We start from the raw sequence: 12,171 nt of genomic DNA, 5'->3' as shown, positions 1-12,171 counted from the left end.
CCATTACATGACCTTTTTTTAGTTGATTACACCATTGCCAAACTTAAATTGTTCAGGCTGATATTTTCCATGCCAGGTATCGGCTTCAGGTTGATTATTTCTTTTGGAAACTTTCAGCAAAAAAGGTTTAGCAGTTTCTCAGCATGAGAGTAGTGAAAAATACACTGTTTAGCCCATGTTAAAATTTAGCCCATATTAAAACAATAAATCCATTTCTTTGAGAACTTCTAGCACTTCTATGCTTTGGACTTAGAGCTTGAAATTGGGTGGGAGGGGCATCACGGAAGTGCCATTTGCTATTCCCATGTTAAAAAAAAAATCCAAATTTGGCCAAGCTATACACTTTTTAAAAACCTCACTTCAAACATGTTCACTAGAAACTTTGTTAAGAGTATGGTAGCTAAAATATCTGAAGATTCTGCTTGCGCTGGCCATGCTCTTGGACAGGGCTGCAGGAGCTGAGTAGTTCTTTGCTTGCAATTGCTCTTTCTGGCTGCTGTAGGGCTGCGTCGTGGCAGGCACAGAGAACGAGAGCAGAGAGACTATTTCTTCTGTGCTCTCAGTCTCTCAATGCTTCCCCTGATGATGACCAAGCAGCATGGAGGATGATGCAGCCTATCATGAATGCAGAGGGGACAAAAGCCAGGCCTGGGAGTAAGGTTGGCAATTTGGTTGGATGTATTCCTGGAGGTTCATCACATGATATAATCTTTAATTAATCCTGGAGGGTTGGCAACCCTACCTGGGAGCAATAGGCTGGTAGCAGAGGGAGTAGATTGTGATGAGGTACCTGGAGAAGGAATGGGGGAGGGGGGATAGGGAGACTGGGACTGGCTAGGCAAGGAAACTGGGACTGAGAGTCAGCAGGGAACTGGGAGTTATGGGTGGGGGGGGAGGAGACTGAAATCAGATGCAGAACTGGGGGGATTGGATGAGACTGACGGGGAGTGGCTGGGTACAAGAGGTGAAAACTGGAATGAGGAGCAAGGGGCAGGACACAGGCCTGGGAGAGGGACAGACTTTAATCGTTTAAGAAAAACAAATGGAAAAACAGTATGCGATCATGTAATTAAAGACGATCATAATGCATATACACAAGGGGAGAAAATTAAAGTTGCAAGAGCTTGACCTAGCAACCTTAATATTCTTTCAATGTAGTTTTTAAAATGTAATTTCTGTAAAACAGTAGCTACACTATAGTTAAAGATGTGCTACAGAGTTCAGATTTAATAGGAATTTTCAATCTTTATTTAATAAAAATTGCAGTGAAATGACAAAAACCATAACAGAATATAAACTTTGAGAACTATTTTAATTTTTTATGGTGGTTTCATGAAAAATGAATTGATATAGAAAGAATAAGAGTTCAAAAATCACCCTTTTGGGCAATTTTTTCACTGGTTTACAAGAAACAATACACACCGGGACCCATCCTTTGGCCACTATATTGCTCCTCATGTGCTGATTCCAAAAATATCATTTATACACTTTTACCTATCAAAGAAAATATGTGAGCCAAGGTCAATCTACCAAATTTTAATTTGATGACAAATTTGCTGTAGCATCAGAGGGGTAGCAGTGTTAGTCTGAATCTGTAAAAAGCAAGAGAGGGTCCTGTGGCACCTTTAAGACTAACAGAAGTATTGGGAGCATAAGCTTTCGTGGGTAAGAACCTCACTTCTTCAGATGCAAGTCTGTAGCATGAATGCTGTCACTCACTGAGTGACACACCCTCACACCCTTTCATCAAATATCCCTGTAACCTAAAAAAAAGTTTCCTGAGCTACAAAAGAGAAGACCAGGAGTTCAAATTTCATTTCTTCTAAATGCTATTTTATTTTCTCATGCAATTCACTACCCTTATTACTGACTACAGCCATAAACCCCATTCTAGAAGACAGTTAGGGAAGAGATGCTGATCTCCCTACCACACCCTTTTTCAAAAATAAATTAGCAAAGACATGCAAGAGCACTGCAGGCAGAAAATCCAGGTCTCTTAAAATGACAGTAACCAATCTTATCCACTACACTACACTGACTTTTAGAGGGACTATACCAGTTCTAGTTATTCTTTCACTAAACATTATAAATCATATCCTCTATTCCAGAGCCAAGCATAGACTCCAGAATTCCTGATCACCAATATTCTTCTGTTGACTAGTAAATAGTTATGTAACTCACTGTAAAAGTGTGTGTCAAGTCCCCCTACCATGTTAGGTCTAGAAAGGGTCTAGCAATTACCTGTGTAGCTCAAACAGTAAGGCCTGGTCTACACTATGACTTTAATTTGGATTTAGCAGCGTTAAATCAAATTAACCCAGCACCCGTCCACACAATGAAGCCATTTATTTCGAAATAAAGGGTTCTTAAAATCGATTTCTGTACTACACCCAGACGAGCGGAGTAGCGCCAAAATCGATATTGTCATTTCGAATTAGGCTTAGTGTGGCCGCAATTCGATGGTATTGGCCTCCGGGAGCTATCCCACAGTGCACCATTGTGACCGCTCTGGACAGCAGTCTGAACTCGGATGCACTGGCCAGGTAGACAGGAAAAGCCCCGCGAACTTTTGAATTTCATTTCCTGTTTGCCCAGCGTGGCGAGCACAGGTGACCACAGAGAGCTCATCACCACAGGTAACCATGCAGGCCGATAATCAAAAAAGAGCACCAGCATGGACTGTACAGGAGGTACTGGATCTGATCGCTATATGGGGAGAGGATTCAGTGCTAGCAGAACTTCGTTCGAAAAGACAAAATGCTAAAACTTTTGAAAAAATCTCCAAGGGCATGATGGAGAGAGGCCACAATAGGGACTTAAATCAGTGCCGCGTGAAAGTCAAGGAGCTCAGACAAGCCTATCAAAAAACAAAGGAGGCAAACGGTCGCTCCGGGTCAGAGCCGCAGACATGCCGCTTCTACGCTGAGCTGCATGCAATTCTAGGGGGGGCCACCACCACTACCCAACCTCTGACTGTGGATTCCGAGGCGGGGGTAATCTCATCAGCCACACCTGAGGATTCTGTGGACGGGGAAGAGGAGGAGGAGGAGGAGGAGGAGGAGCTTGCGGAGAGCACACAGCACTCCGTTCTCCCCAACAGCCAGGATCTTTTTCTGAGCCTGACTGAAGTACCCTCCCAACCCAGTACCCAAGACCATGACCCCATGGAAGGGACCTCAGGTGAGTTTACCTTTTAAAATATAAAACTTGTTCTAAAAGCAAGCGTTTTTAATGATTACTGTGCCCTGAGGACTTGGGATGCATTCGCGGCCAGTACAGCTACTGGAAAAGTCTGTTAACGTGTCTGGGGATGGAGCGGAAATCCTTCAGGGACATCTCCATGAAGCTCTCCTGGAGGTACTCCAAAAGCCTTGCCACAAGGTTTCTGGGCAGTGCAGCCTTATTCCGTCCTCCATGGTAGGACACTTGACCACGCCATGCTTGCAGCAAGTAATCTGGTATCATTGCATGACAAAGTCTGGCAGAGTATGGTCCTGGTGTTTGCTGGCATTCAAGCAACATCCGTTCTTTATCTCGCTGTGTAATGCTCAGGAGAGTGATATCGCTCATGGTAACCTGGTTGAAATACGGGAATTTAATTAAGGGGACAGAGGTGGCCGTTCCTACTGGGTTGTTTGCCTGTGGCTCAAAAGAAATCCTTCCCTGCAGTTAGCCAAGCGCGGGAGGGGGAGGAGGGGGCGGGAATTGGCCCTGAGCTTTTCGCATTTGGCTAGCAGGCATCTTCCCTGATACCAGTCACGCGGTGGGGGGAGGGATAAAACGATCGTCCAGAGAATTGGAGGGGGGGGGGGGTTAGTTTGTTTTCTGCTGCTGAAGGTTAACAGGAAAACTGCAGCACTCAATGGGCTTTGCTTGGTATGTGGGAAAGGAGGGCGCAGAAGCCGAAAGACAATGGCTTACCATGGCCGTATGCAAACCGAATTCTGTTGCCCGGACCTGCTTCGGTGATCTCTAGCAGCAAAGCCACAGGCACTCAATATTAAGAGGCAAAATGCGACCTTGCACAGAAATCACATGTGCTATGTAATGTGAATAGTGTTGGTCACCGTGAAAGAATATAAGCATTGTTCTGCAAAATGTATCTTTTGAAAAAATTCTCTCCTTTTTCCCCTCCCTCCAGCAGCTGCAAATTTTTCAAGCCTCCCTCCTCCGTCCCGAAGGCTATCTCAGATAAGGCGTTGGAAAAAGAAGACGCGAGACGAGATGTTCGCGGAAATCATGGAATCCACCCGCAGTGAAAGAGCTCATCTGAATGAGTGGAAGGACACGGTTTCAAAGTATAGGAAAGAAGCCAGTGAACGTGAGGACAGGAGGGACCAACGTGAGGACAGGAGGGACCAATGTGAGAAGAGGAGAGACGCTTGAGATGAGAGGTGGCGGCAGGAAGATCAGAGAAGCAAGATGCAACGCTGGGGCTGCTGCGTGAGCAAACAGACATGCTCCGGCGTCTGGTGGAGCTTCAGGAACGGCAGCAGGATAACAGAGTGCCGCTACAGACCCTGTATAACCCCCCCTCACCATGTTCCATAGCCTCCTCACCCAGACGTGTAAGAACGCGGTGGGGGGAGGCTCCGTACACCCTCCCATTCCACCCCAGTGGACAGCCCAAGCAAAAGGCTGTCATTTTTTTACCTTTTTTTAGTAGCCTTCTCCTTCCCGCCGATCCTCTTCCCAAACCCCACCCGGGTTCTCTCCCTCTTTTTATAATCAGTTACTAAAGAATAAATGATTTTTAAACGATAGTGACTTTATTTCCTTTGAAAGCAAGCTGTGATCGAAGGGGGAGGGTGGGTTCCTTACAGAGAATGAGTCAATAAAGGGGGCGGGTTTTCATGAAGGAGAAACAAACAGAAATTTCACACTGTAGCCTGGCCAGTCATGAAACTGGTTTTCAAAGCTTCTCTGATGCACAGCGCTTCCTGGTGTGCTCTTCTAATCGCCCTGGTGTCTGGCTGCGCATAATCAGCAGCCAGGCGATTTGCCTCAGCCTCCCACCCCGCCATAAAGGTCTCCCCCTTACTTTCACAGAGATTCTGGAGCACACAGCAAGCAGCAATAACAATGGGGATATTGGTTTGGCTGAAGTCTGAGTGAGTCAGTAACGATCGCCAGCAACCTTTTAAACGGCCAAATGCACATTCTACCACCATTCTGCACTTGCTCAGCCTGTAGTTGAACAACTCCTGACTCCTGTCCAGGCTGCCTGTGTATGGCTTCATGAGCCATGGCATTAAGGGGTAGGCTGGGTCCCCAAGGATAACTATTGGCATTTCAACATCCCCAACGGTTATTTTCTGGTCCAGGAAGTAAGTCCCTTGCTGCAGCCGTTTAAACAGATTAGTGTTCCTGAAGATGCGAGCGTCATGAACCCTCCCCGGCCAGCCCACGTTGATGTTGGTGAAACGTCCCTTGTGATCCACAAGTGCTTGCAGCACCATTGAAAAGTACCCCGTGCGGTTTATGTACTGGGTACCCTGGTGCTCCGGTGCCAACATAGGGATATGGGTTCCATCTATCACCCCACCACAGTTAGGGAATCCCATTGCAGCAAAGCCATCCACTATGACCTGCACATTTCCAAGAGTCACTACCTTTCGTAGCAGCAGCTCAGTGATTGCTTTGGCTACTTGCATCACAGCAGCCCCCACAGTAGATTTGCCCACTCCAAATTGATTCCCGATTGACCGGTAGCTGTCTGGCGTTGCAAGCTTCCGCAGGGCTATCGCCACTCGCTTCTCTACTGTGAGGGCTGCTCTCATCTTGGTATTCTGGTGCTTCAGGGCAGGGGAAAGCAAGTCACAAAGTTCCATGAAAGTGCCCTTACGCATGCGAAAGTTTCGCAGCCACTGGGAATCGTCCCACACCTGCAACACTATGCGGTCCAACCAGTCTGTGCTTGTTTTCCGGGCCCAGAATCGGCGTTCCACGGAGAGAATCTGCCCCATTAACAACATGATATCCAAAGCACCGGGGCCCGCAGTTTGAGAGAATTCTGTGTCCATGTCCATGTCCTCATCACTCTTGTCGCTGCGCTGATGTTGCCGCCTCCTCCTCTTCTCGTTTTTCTGGTCCTGGCTCAGCATAAACTGCACAAGAACGCGCGAGGTGTTTACAATGTTCATGACTGCTGTCTTGAGCTGAGCGGGCTCCATGCTTGCCGTGGTATGGAGTCTGCAGTGTTCACCCAGGAAAAAAGGCGCGAAATGGTTGTCTGCCGTTGCTTTCATGGAGGGAGGGATGAGCCTGTACCCAGAACCACCTGCGACAATGTTTTTTGCCCCAACAGGCACTGGGATCTCAACCCAGAATTCCAATGGGCGGAGGAGACTGCGGGAATTATGGGATAGCTATGGGATAACTACCCACAATGCAACGCTCCGGAAATCGACGCTGGCCACGGTACATGGATGCACACCGCTGAATTAATGTGCTTAGTGTGGCCGCATACATTCGACTTTATACAATCTGTTTCCAAAATTCGAATTATATAAATTCGGATTAATCCCGTAGTGTAGACATACCCTAAGAGCCTAAGATAAGGATGTGCAGGTCAAGGAGTTCAAACCCTACTGCTGATCTATGTGGCAGGATGGTATGGTTGCATGTGATTCACACAGTAAAAAGGCCACTTTCAAACAGGTGTTGTAATTAAGAACCATAACAGTGACTGGAGCGACATTAAGGCAAAATAATTTCCCAAATGCATGGATTATGGGAAAGTCAGATGTGCTGATCTGTTGATATAATTGTTATAAAAACATATGAAGTCACTATTAAGGTTTTGCATTATAGGGCAAGTTTGATTAAGCTGGGTATTGAGTATGTGTATCCGTTGCAGCTAGAAATGAAAGCCTACGGAACATTAGAGTGTATTATTGACAGTGTGTAGGCAATAAGGTAGAAAGGAATGTACCAGTCTATCCCTTTCTTATTTCCATGTGTGACAGATTGTGGATATAGCTGTCAACTTGTAAACTTCATTTTGTTTTGTGTATCTCATTTTGGTTCAGAGGCTCTACTCTGTACCATATCCTCCTTTGTGTATCCATTTTGTAGCCAGATGTAATGGAGTTTACAAACCCCACAATGGGCCTGAAGGGGTTAAAAGGCAATACTGGGTCCAATAGACTTGCTCCTCCAGGCCTGCTGAGCATGCTCCTACTGGAGAAGTGGGTTGAAAGGATCTGAGAAGCCCACGCAAATGGTGATGGGATGAGCTGCAGGAGAGATGACTCCTCTGGGAAGCCAGACAAAAGACTGCCTGAGAGGGCACACAGATAGTGCCTTCTCCAACCACCACTCCCTTTGAGGTCCTGCGGAGCCCTGCTCCTTTGGTCTCTTTTGTTAACTGATTGACTGTTTGGACTCTAGGGGCCCTGCCCAAACTGAAGGGACATACAGGCAGGAAGTAGTCGAGGGCAGTGGACTTAGACTTGCTGCAGGGAGGATCCTGGTCTGGCACCCACTGGAGTGGGAGGGCCTGGGTCTGGATCCCCCTACCACACCACTTTAAGATTTGTTGCCCAGATGTGGGTGGAAACCAGGAGGGTTCAGATTAGGGTCAGGAACCAGGCACCTCTACTATCCTGAAAGAGATGCAAGGGGCTGGAGGGCCAATGGCACTACCTGCTAGGCTGTGTGGCCCTCCAAGCAACACAGGGGCTTGAGACCTGTGTCTGAGAAGCTATGACAGAACAATCATGGGCCAACAACATTGAATGACTATTCCCTACTGGGTTTTCTATGGGTAGGACCTTTGAATCTGAATGACTCTCAGCCCAGAAGCTGATGGGGGACATGGAGCCTGAAACTTTCCTAGGAAGAAGCACATGGGTAAACGGAGGATACAGGCTGTTTTAAAGGGGTGTTTTTCTAAGCCAGAGGCCAGACCACCTTGACAGGCAAGATCACTGGGCTAAGGAGAGCAGAAAGAGTTGCCAAGCCTAAGGATGCAGACCAAGCCTCAGACTTATAGGAGGGTGTAAGGTCAGGCTAGGGGAGTGTGCTCAGGATTTTGTTGTTTTTCAAAGATCTGTAACTCTCTAGCATGTACTTTATTAAGAAGCAAGTGGTTAAGAAATTCTTTTGCTAGGCCTTTGGTTCCTTGCTTTCCTGTACCTGAAGAGCTAACTCAGAAATCAGAACTCCCACAGCCTGAAGGACTGCGGGGAAAGCATCTAATCAAGTGGGAGCTTGGGAGTATTGTCAGACACTGGGTCTGTTTGTGGGAGTGTGCTGGAGAGACCCAGAGCTAGAACAGTGATCAGTCACTACCCTGATAAAGGGCTCTTAGAAACATAAGGGCCCAGAATTTGGGACCCATTACAACAGATTGGTGTCCATCCAGAAAGGTAGCCTGGGCCAGGTTGTGACACCATGCTTGTCAGGTTTTGGGTAGATAGGGTGTGTCCTACTGCAACCTTAACTGTAACTAAACATTGTTTTTGTTTGCTAATAAATATTACATTGGCAAACCAGTGTGGAAAAATGTGGAACTGGCTTGATCGGCAACATCCTCAAAAGTTGGTTTTGGTTTGAAAGGATGGCTCTTGAGGTACACTTGAAGTCTCCACTCCCCAAAATCACATTTGTAGGGGTCTAGTCTCAGTTATTTGCAAGTTACAATGGTATAATTCCAAACAGTGTTAGTGAGAAGTAACCATGTAAATCTCACACAGATCAATGGGAGAATAGTTTTCTTAGTTTCTCCCTTGGGCAAATAAGTGGAAAAAATTAAACTCACTTGCAGGAAACTTTTGTTCTATCAGCCACCATGGTCCATTGCTGCTGATTAGTGGAAACCTCAATGTAGTAACTATAGCTCCGATCATCGCAGTCCCAGAGAAGTAACCTGGACAGGGATAAATAGAATACAGAAGTGATCAGTAAAATTACCACTAAACCAAGCTGCTCATTATTTTTTTTCAGTTTTTTCTATCTTCTCTTTAATCCTTATTTAGCTAAATTGTTTGTTCTACGATGTGCTTCTAATGCTCAGTGTTCCCTGTTGATACCCTTTTCCTTTCATACATTATTTTGGGTGTTCCTCCAAGTCCCAACTATTTACACTACTTTATGTTAACTCCAACAAAAATCTATAATATATTCCCTATAGTCATTCCACAACATTCATCCAGTTTATTTTTAATTTATTGACAAATCTATATATACTCTATTTCAATTGCCAAGTGAAACTGCCAGTGTATCACTGACTTGAAGATCTGTTTGGATAATGTGGCTGTATACAGAAAGCACAGCTCAAGGGCCAGAAGAAAAATAAAGCAGACCCTGATTTTGTGGAATACTGTCCTCTTGCACATATTCTCTTATTGTGGAAAACACACAAGGATTACTCACTAACAGAGAACTCAAGGCCTGCATATGAAATGGGAATTCCTCATCTCTATGCTTCATAAAATGAGGAGCCTTGGATCAAATTGGCAAAAAAAGAAAAAGTAAAACTGGCCTATTCGGGTCAGGTCAGCTCTTAAGAAGGATCCTTTCTTCTACTCACACTACCCAATGAGTGTGCTGTCCTTCAGGAAACACATTAAATGCATTGTTAAGGAGCTCCTTTCGCCTTATCTTGGTGTCCTGGACACTGCAGGAAAACAAGGCACCAGGAATATGGTTTAACTAAGCTCCAACTCTATCAAGTGAGACACATCTGGGAACTATCCAGCAATAGCTTGTCCAGTGCAGGTCATCCTTCCATTGTAACCTCTGCCACCTGGAGGGAGGTGGCTTTCAGCCCCTACTCCTCTGTTCCATCTGCTGTAGGGCTGTTGTCAGCTTCCGTTAACCTGTCTCAGCACCATTTCTGGGACTCCACTGCCCTTCCCTCCCAATATGAGGTTTAAAGGAGTGGGAAAGAGAGGGTCATCTCCTCACTGTACCAAACATTAGAAGCCCCATCCTCATTTCCCACCTTCTTTATGAGAGATGGCTTCCCCTATTTCTCTTCTAGTTCTGGTTTTTTAGGTAACTGAACCCCTGCTCAACACTTACCTGCACTGGGCACCTATGAAAAAAAAATGAATTTTACAATCTAACCTACCCACAGAGTCCCTGGGCTGCTGACAGGAAGATGAAACCACACCCATCTCAACCCAATCTGGCAATGAGATAAATTCTTTCCCAGCACTAAAAAGGCAACTAGCATGATGTCCACAACAAGGTCCACAAGCACAGTCCTACCATAATGCTGGGGGGGGGAAGGGGCGGGGAGGCGGGAGAGGTGTGTGGAGTAGGACCCCACCACACACACACACTGCAAAATGGTACCCTCAGACAGGAGGAAAGGTTTATAGACTTTCCTTGTGGGTGCATGGGAGTCAGTAGGCTTATACTGAACCCTTGTCCAACCAATGAACCACAGAGCTCCACCTCCTTCCCTCTTCAAGCCCAGAGGAGCAGAGGGTGTGTGTGCAATCCTTGAAGGGGTCAAGGGTTTTCCTTCCCCTAATAGTCCAGACAAAATTTTCCCAGTTCTGAGGCTGAGTCTATGCTACAGGGACTAGAACACCATAGCTATGGTGCTGTAGCAATGTCAACATAACTCTGTAGTGTAGATGCAGGTACAGTGATGGAAAGGGTTTTTCCATTGCTGTAGGAACACTACCTCCCCAAAAAAAGGAACTGAGATTGATGAAAGCATTCTTTCATTGACCTACCTGCATCTGCACTGGGGGTTAGATCGGCATAGCTCTGGCCCTTGGAGTGTGCTTTTTTCCCCCACACCCCAAGTACTGTAACTATGTTAACCTAAATTTTAAGTGTAGATCAGGCCAGAGGCTTGGGGGTGGTGGAATTCTTTAGAAGCAGTGAAGCATTTTTAAAAATTGATTATTAGATGTGATTTTGTTTATATCTTACATAAATGCCTGGGCTGGCTACATACCATTAATTAACAGGGGTTTGGTTTACAACTAATTGCTTTCTTTGCTGTTATTTTGATACAAACTCAATAGCAAATATGTTCTCAAAACTCTTATCTTTGCCGTTTGAATTAGGAGTGACTGTAGACAAACTCAACAAACTGCACTTCCCCTTCTTCAAAATAATTGCTCTCTCATCAGTCTGTGAACCAAGTTTTTAAATTGTAACATTCTAATTGGAAAGCCTGCATTATGCATGTTATGTCAAACTATGTTGTGCTGAATGTGTTTTTTTTGTTTTTTTTTTTCTAATCTTCTATTCATTTCCTTAAGGGATTTATTTTCTATCAGATTAAGAGTTACAAAGATTGAAGTCGTTTGCTCATTCACTGAACTGGGTGCCCTTTAAAAGCTTATAGAAAATGCCTGCTCCATATTGTTTATGCAACATGCCCGAATTTGTGCAATACACTCGTGTAAATATTTCAGCCTTTGTGATAATTTGGCCAGCAGATTCTTGTCAGCAAATGTTGCTAACACTAAGGCTTGATGCACAGTAGGAACTTATGTCGGTATAACTATGTGGAAAATCCATACTCCTGAGCAACACAGTTATACTGACATAATCCCTGGTGTAGACAGTGCTATGTTGATGAGACCGCTTCTCCTGTTAACATAGCTACTGCCTCTCTGGGAGGTGAGGTACCTATACCGAAGGGAGAAGCTCTCCTGTTGGCACAGTTAGTGTCTTCACTAAGCACTATAGTGTCACAGCTGCACTGGTGTAAGTGCAGACAAGCCGTAACTGTAACGAACACTTGGTATATTTTGATTGCACCTGCTGATTGCTATGGAATCCAATGGGATCTGTTCGCACCACAGTAATCAGAGCACAACTAACCAATCAAAATAGCTAGAACTACATTGACTATCTAAATCACTATAAGTAGAGCTATACACACAAGTAAAAAGAAAACTGTGGAATCTAGTTAGCACAATTAACAAAAGGGGCTAGTCAGGGTTCTTTCCTCAACTATGCACAGCAAACCCTTTTCAAACTACAGTGGGTAGGGATTATTGCCTATCACTGAAAATATCAAGAAACATCCAAGTTGAGCCAGTTAGATTCTAAAAGAAAATAAACTTGGTCACATTTAAATACTTTTCCAGTAGCAAACTATCAAGCTTGTGTGTCTTTAAGGATCTCTTACCAGAGTGCTTAAGTCTCATATAATTTCACTTCTCCCCAGTGAGGCAATCTTTCTTGCTTTCA

At 45.1% G+C, this 12,171-nt stretch overlaps 1 protein-coding gene across 3 annotated transcripts in view; it reads right to left on the bottom strand.

Moving 5' to 3' along the window:
• Positions 1-12,171, bottom strand: part of BTBD9 (BTB domain containing 9) — a 290,271-nt gene that overhangs the window by 81,913 nt on the left and 196,187 nt on the right. For 2 of the 3 annotated variants that reach the window (XM_054022242.1, XM_054022241.1), the window contains exon 9: positions 8,765-8,872. In XM_054022242.1, coding sequence (XP_053878217.1) covers positions 8,765-8,872 — 108 coding nt within the window. Of the gene's footprint in view, positions 1-3,356; positions 3,577-8,764; positions 8,873-12,171 lie in introns of those variants that run through there. The other variant, XM_054022243.1, reaches the window with a different exon arrangement.

The sequence above is a fragment of the Malaclemys terrapin genome, chromosome 3 (assembly GCF_027887155.1).
Source record: "Malaclemys terrapin pileata isolate rMalTer1 chromosome 3, rMalTer1.hap1, whole genome shotgun sequence".
Lineage (NCBI taxonomy): Eukaryota > Metazoa > Chordata > Testudines > Emydidae > Malaclemys > Malaclemys terrapin.
Note: the sequence above shows the minus strand (reverse complement) of the source record. Positions and strands in the feature narration are given on the sequence as shown.